This window comes from Crocuta crocuta, unplaced genomic scaffold (genome assembly GCF_008692635.1).
Source record: "Crocuta crocuta isolate KB4526 unplaced genomic scaffold, BGI_CrCroc_1.0 scaffold394, whole genome shotgun sequence".
Taxonomy (NCBI): Eukaryota; Metazoa; Chordata; class Mammalia; order Carnivora; family Hyaenidae; genus Crocuta; species Crocuta crocuta.
The window spans coordinates 387,777-395,188 of NW_027531920.1; the positions used below are offsets into that span (position 1 = coordinate 387,777).

Sequence of the window (7,412 nt, forward strand, 5' to 3'; positions counted from 1 at the left end):
ATGGTGTTGCAAGTTTTTATTTAAATTCCAGTTAATTACCATACAGCGTAATATTAGTTTCAGGTGTAGAATATGGTGATTCAACACTTACATACAGCACCCGGTGCTCATCACAAGTGCACCCCTTCTTATTAATCCCCATCACCTATTTCACCCATCCTCCCCTCTGGTAGCCATCAGTTTTTCTCTATAGTTAAGAGTCAGTTTCTTGGTTTTCTTTTCCCCACCATGTTCATTTGTTTTGTTTCTTAAATTCTACGTATGAGTGAAATCATATGCTTTTGTCTTCTTCTGACTGACTTATTTTGCTTAGCATTATACTCTCTAGCTCCATCCACATCTTTGCGAATGGCAAGATTTCATTCTATTTTATGGTTGAGTAATATTCCATTATATATACACACACACATACATTATACATTATATATGAACATACATAATGTATATACACACACACATACATACATACACATATATACATACCATCACTTCTTTATCCATTCATTGATTGATGGACATTTCAGCTCTTTCCATAATTAGGCTATTATAGATAATGCTGCTATAAACATCAGTGTGCATGCATCCCTTCAAATTAGTATTTTTGTATCCTTTGGATAAATACCAAGTTGTGCAATTGCTGAATCTCGGGGCAGTTCTATTTTTAACTTTTTAAGAAACCTCCGTACTATTTTCCAGAGTGGCTGCACCAGTTTGCATTCCCACCAACAGAGTAAGAGGGTTCCCCTTTTACTGTATCCTTACCAATACCTGTTGTTTCCTGTGTTGTTGATTGTAGCCATTCTGACAGGTGTGGGGTATCTTTATAGTTTTGATTTGTATTCCCCTGATGATGAGTAATGTTGAGTATCTTACGTGTCTGTTGGCCATTTATATGTCTTCTTTGGAAAAATGTCTATTCATATCTTCTGCCCGTTTTTTAACTGGATTATCTGGTTTTTGGGTGTTGAGTTTTATAAGTTCTTTATAGATTTTGGATACTAGCTCTTATCAGGTATATCATTTGCAAATATCTTCTCCCATTTAGCAGGTTGCCTTTTAGTTTTGTTGATTGTTTCCTTCACTGTATGGAAGCTTTTACCTTGATGAAGTCACAATAATTCATGTTTGCTTTTGTTTCCCTTGCCTCAGGAGACGTATCTAGTAAGAAGGTGCTATCGCCAGTGTCAAACAGGTTACTTCCTGTGTTCTCCTCTAGGATTTTAATAGTTTCCTGCCTCACATTTAAGTCTTTCATCCCTTTTGAGGTTTTTTGTGTGTATTGTGTAAGAAGTAGTCCAGTTTCATTCTTTTGCACGTTGCTGTCCAGATTTCCCAACACCATTTGTTGAAGACTATCTTTTTCCCATTGGATATTCTTTCCTGCTTTGTTGAAGATTAATTGACCATTAATGTGGGTTCATTTCTGGGTTTTCTATTCTGTTCCATTGATCCATGTATCTGTTTTTATGCCAGTACCATACTGTTTTGATTACTATGGCTTTGAACTATAACTTGAAGCCTGAAATTGTGATGTCTCCACCTTCGCTTTTCTTTTTCAAGATTGCTTTGGCTATTCAGGGTCTTTTGTGGTTCCATACAAATTTTCGGATTGTTTTGTTCTAGCTCTGTGAAATATGCTGGTGGTATTTTGACAGGGATTGCATTAAACGTGTAGATTGCTTTGGGTAATATAGACAATTTAGCAACATTTGTTCTTCCAATCCATGAGCATGGGATGTTTTTCCATTTCTTTGTGTCATCAATTTCTTTCATCAGTGTTTTATAGTTTTCAGAGGACAGGTCTTCTACCTCTTCGGTTAGATTTATTCCCAGGTATCTTATGGGTTTTGGTGCAATTGTAAGTGGGATTTATTCCTTGACTTCTCTTTCTGCTGCTTCATTATTAGTGTATAGAAATACAACAGATTTCTATTGTATACTGATTTTGTATCCTGAAATTTTACTTAATTCATTTATCAGTTCTAGCAGGTTTTTTGGTGGAAACTTTGGCTTTTCTATATAGAGTATCCTGTCATCTGCACACAGTGAAAGTTTTACTTCTTCCTTGCCAATTTGGATGCTTTGTATTTCCTTGTGTTTCTGATGGTTGTGGCTAGAAATTCCAGTACTACGTTAAATAACAGTGGGGAGAATGTACATTCCTGTCTTTTTCCTAACATAGAGGACAAGTTCTCAGTTTTTCCCCCTTGGAGGATGATATTAGCTGTGAGCTTTTCATATATGGTCTTTATTATATTGAGATATGTTTCCTCCAACTGTACTTTATTGAGGGATATGTTTTATCATGAATGGCTATTGTACTTTGTCAAATGCTTTTTCTGAATCTATTGAAAGGATCATATGATTCTTTCTTTTCTTAATGTGGCATATCATGCTGATTGATTTGCAAATATTGAGCCACCTTGGAAGCCCAGGAATAAATCCTACAAGAAAATGAAAATATGTTTGATCAAAATGAAACTGGTGATAATTCTTTTGGGGACTACAAACTGGAAAGGGACACAAGGGAATTTTGGGAGCAGATGGAAATGTTTTTTATCTTGATCCAGGTAATGTTTATATGCATGTACACTACACACAGGTGGATTAGTTTCCTATTGATACTGTAGAACAATTTACCATAGACTTGGTGGCTTAAAAAAGCACTTATTCTCTTACAGTTCTGGAGGCAAAAAGTCCAAAATCAGTTTCATTGGGCCAAAATCAAGTTGCCAGCCAGGCTACACCTGAACTGCAACAGCATAAGAGGCTATGAGTTTGAATCCATGCCCTTGTCCTTTCTGGCTTTGAAAGCTGCATTCCTTGACTGTGGCTCCTTCCTCCATTTTCGAAGCTAGTAACATAGCATCTTGCTTCAGTTCTCATATTGCCTTGTTTCTGTAGCCCAATCTCCTTCTAGCTACAGAGAAGCTGTAGAGGGAAACAGAGTTTTCCCTCTTTAAAGAGACTAGTGGTTAAATTTAGGGCCCACCTAGATGATACAGAGCAAACTCCCCATCTCAAGGCCCTTAATTTAATCATACCTGCAAAGTCCTTTTTGCCACATAAGGTAACATTCATAGGTTCCAGGGATTAGGACTCTATATCTTTGGGGTCCATAATTCAGCCCACCGCAGTAAATACAAATACCTCAAGTGGTGCGATTAATTTGCTGTTTGTAAATTATACCTCAGTCAAGAAATGCACATGTTCCTAGAAAAGAGATAATGATTTAAGTTCAATCATAGTAATGAATTAAAGACCTATCAGATCTATTTTCTTCCTGCTGAGAGGACCATGGATCTGAGCTGAAAGAGGGGAGATGCTTCAAGTGTGGGTCTAAAGACAAAAAAGAGCTGAAGGCTAGTCCAAAAGTGCATTCGTTCTGAAGTTTTGCCTTCTCCACAGACACCAACCTTGGCAAGTACGTAACTCTTTCCTGTATGTCCAGCATTAGTTTCCGTGCCACTATGGTCCCTGAAGAGTCTGCCTCTATCTGAAAATCCTTGAGAAGGGCAGAGTAACATCGACTAAAATACAAGCCCCTGGGTCATATACTGGCAAGAAATGGCAAAGGCTAACACAGTTAGTTATACAAAAAGAATATAGGACAGGTATCAGCTGTCCAGCAGCCACAGTAAGGAGCTGGAGGTAGGGAAGGCTCAGCCCTCTGAACCACAGCCAAAGCCATCCCTTGAGGAATGAGGGTTGAGGGTCTGGCATCTATGGATAGATACTGACGGTCAGCCAGCTCTATGGGGAGGTGGAGGCAGGCTAGGGTTCTGTATCCCCAGAGTTTGGAGGTTCTGTCTCTATATTCGCTAGGTCCACAAAGCCTGGACCCGGCCCCTATGAGAAGGACAGCCATAAAAGGAAGACTACTATTGCTGCTGCCACTGTGGGAGTCCTGGCAGCTGTAGGACAGAAATATCTCTAATTCCATGAGTGGTCATATGAGGCAAGTGAAGCTGCTTAGAGACTATAACATGGACTTAGTTGGACTGGGGAGAATCGGAAACTGAGGGGGAAGGTTTACTCTAGGCGGGGGTGATACAAATGTCAGTTGCCTATTCCCTCCACATACAACAACCTTTCAGGATCACCTGCTCCTGGGCCTAGAATCCTTTGATATCTTCCTCTCCAACAAGAAAAGTTCAAGGCTCACAAGACATGTGCACACACAGCTCAATACACTCAAACTCCCCTCCCCAATCACCACCCCCACTTACAGGAGATTGACTCCTGCTGTGCACATAAGCTGGGATAATCAAGGCTTCTAAACAGTAGGATTCAAGAGTCCCACATCCCACGTGGTGTGGGCCTGGCAAGGAGGCACTCTTTCCCATACTCTTGGCTTTTGTGTGGCCTGTAATAGCTGATCAAGAGATACAGAAACACTAGAGTGTGACACAAGACTCTCCTTTCAGAATCACAAAGGCCTGTACTTTGAGTCCTACATTTCTATCCCTCACAAGGCTTTTCCTTTAATGTCTCTGACTCCCCTTTGATCCCAGTCCTCAGGTTCAAGGCCTCATAAGGCCAAAACCCTGTAGCTCTTCTCAAGCTCCCTTGACTTTAATACCATCAGCCTCAACACCAACCCCCACCCTGTCCCAGCAGCAAGAACTTACTAATCTTTAGACACTAATCTTTTAGTCTTTAATCTGCTTTCCAAATGATTGCCACCTGAGCTATTTATAAAGAAGTGTTTTACACCCTCCCCAGAACTCTATTCTTCTTCGCTGACCCCCACCAATCTAAACACTCAAAGGACCTTAAGTATAAGAGGCTGGGGAGGCGAGCATAGCAACCAGACCTGGAGACGGATGTGAACTTCATCTCTCTCCCAAGGTAACAGTCCAAAGTCCTCTACTTCTAGCCTGTACTAGGTCCCATATCCCTTGCCTTTAGCATCCCCATCAATATATCAAGGAGCACTTGAAGAACACCTTTCTTGACACAACCAGCAGGCACTTGGGCCGAAAAACCCTGTGAGAGACCTCTAGCGTCTCCCCTAAGTTCACCCCTCAGGCCAGACCTAATGTGCATCAAAGAGAAGCACTAGACAGACATCTCCCTCTCTCTAAGGGTCCTTACTCCAAGGTCTAGCACCTGGGGATGGGGATGGGGATAAGACTGGGAAAATTGGGGGAAGGTGAAGAGAGTGATGAACAGATTCAAGGAAGGCTTTCAACCTCCATAGAACTTTCTGCTACCAACAACCAAGAGCATGAGGGCACCAACCCCTTCTCTCCCACAACTTTCTCCTCTCTTACCTGAGAATTAAGGCCACCATGAGGTGAACTCAGGCTCAGAATCCACTGCAGGAGCAAAAGCAGACAGAATCCATGCTTTCGGTATTCATTCATTCATCCATTCATTCATGTATCTAACAAACATGTCTGGACACCTACTGTTGGTGTTAGGTGATATCCAGCCTCATCCGGTCCAATTTTCCTCATACTTGGCTAGATGGAGACTTCTCTTGAGCCTTCATCCAGACAAGTTCCTTCTCAAGTAGGGTGCTCAAGAGTGCTCCAGCTATTCCAGGCAGCCATGCCCTTTGTGGAGAATAGGCAATATGGTTAGACGACAATTTGTAAAACTGCGTTTTTCTCCCCCGTGTCTGGGATGGGTGAGAGTATGCTGAATAAATAGTCTTGGCAGGAGGGAGAATATAAGTCATTTGATACTGGTGAGGCATGTATTTAAGGAGGAATGGTTACACCACACTAGTGTGGTGTGCCTAGATGGTATCCCAGAGTCTTCCTCTTCTTTCCTTCTTCTCAGAAAAGGCACAACATCAACTCCGTGGCCAACATGTCAAGGTAAGTAAGAATTCTTTCTAATTCTCTGATTCTGTGACTTGCCCCTACCCAAATCCAAGTACTTGCCTTTGGGGTAGTGGAGTCTCCAACTTTTCCCCAACCTGTAGCTTGAACTCTACTCCAATTACCTCCACCTTTGAACCGTTTCATGTTCCTTGGGCCTCTTCTAATCCTAGGAATATTTCCCTTTTTCTCCCCCACTTCCCTTTCTTTCCTCTCCCTTATTCTCTTCCCTTCTCTCCCAATGAACCTCTATTTTCTTCTTGATTTTCTCTTTATAGGGTGTATAAGAAGACCTCCTCCAATGGGAAGGTGAGAGAACTTGGCCTAGCTGGGCAAATGAGAGGGCAAAAGGGATAGTTGGGTACATCCTTCAAGANTAGGAGGATTAGGAGGAACTTAACTGAGGACCGTGGGGGAGAAGAAGGGGAAAAATAATTGGGGAGTGAGTGGGAGGCAAACCACGAGAGACTCTTGAATGCTGACAAAAACTGAGGACTGATGGATGTGGGGGGGAGGGGGGATGGGCATGGAGGAGGGCACTTATGAGGATGAGCACTGGGTGTTATGTGGAAACTAATTTGACAATAAACTGTAAAAAATAAATAAATAAAAAATAAAACAAACAAATGAACAAAAATGAGGACTACGAGAATAACATGCAAGGTTGTTCCACAACAGCTTGCCATCTACCTGGGGAGACGAGACTTTGTGGACCATGTGGACATGGTGGATCCCATTGGTCAGTGAGTCCAAAAAGGAAAAGATCCTGGGAGAAGGGAATGGGATCTAGGGACTAAAAGGAAGACAAAAAAAAAGGGACATGCAGAAGATGAGGGCAATTAAAGGGAAAAGTGGGAGGAACTATTTCAGAGATTGATTCTGTTTCATAGTCTAAGGATTTTTCCTGATGAGGGTGCCATCTCTCCTTCTCTACACAGATGGTGTAGTCCTGGTTGACCCTGGTTACTTAAAAGGTCGAAAGAGTAAGTAAAAATTCTGTTGGCCTTTGCATGTGCCAGGGACCCCTGAATGAAATGCCACACACACCAGACAAGTAACCTAAGTGAGTAGACCGGGCGAGTGGACTAGAGGAGTATAAGAAAACCAAAAAGTGGTTGGAACTGTGGTTTCCTTGTCTGGTGGGGACTAACAACTGGGAATTTTAGCCCAGTGTGGCCAAATTTTCTGATTGTTGGAAAAGAACTGGAAACGAAGCTCAGAATAAGACCTTCAGAGACCCAAATCCTGAAAAGATGATGGTACCTCTTCCCCAAGTAATATTCAAAATAGATATATTTCTAAGACAGAGATAAAATCTTATTTTTCAAAATTACACAGAATTGACATGTGTGCTAGACTTAAAATAGTTTCTTTCTAAAACTTCTGATTGTCTCTATTATTGTCGGTGGTACTACTGCTTCATTGCTAAACTGAACATGGGCTTAGACTGGCTACGGAAAGATCCAGCATTCCAGAAATCCATATCTTTACGCAAATTTCCTGATTTGCAAATGGTGGCAGCTAACTAAAAGATTTTTAAAGACCTGGATAGATCAAAAAATGTTATTTTTTGTTACTCTG

At 41.4% G+C, this 7,412-nt stretch overlaps 1 protein-coding gene across 1 annotated transcript in view; it reads left to right on the forward strand.

Moving 5' to 3' along the window:
• ARR3 (arrestin 3) overlaps positions 1-7,412 on the forward strand; it is a 21,659-nt gene that overhangs the window by 3,372 nt on the left and 10,875 nt on the right. Inside the window, exons 2-6 of the mRNA XM_077774967.1 lie at positions 3,826-3,916; positions 5,791-5,828; positions 6,110-6,140; positions 6,510-6,570; positions 6,770-6,814. Coding sequence (XP_077631093.1) covers positions 3,826-3,916; positions 5,791-5,828; positions 6,110-6,140; positions 6,510-6,570; positions 6,770-6,814 — 266 coding nt within the window. The remainder of the gene's footprint in view (positions 1-3,825; positions 3,917-5,790; positions 5,829-6,109; positions 6,141-6,509; positions 6,571-6,769; positions 6,815-7,412) is intronic.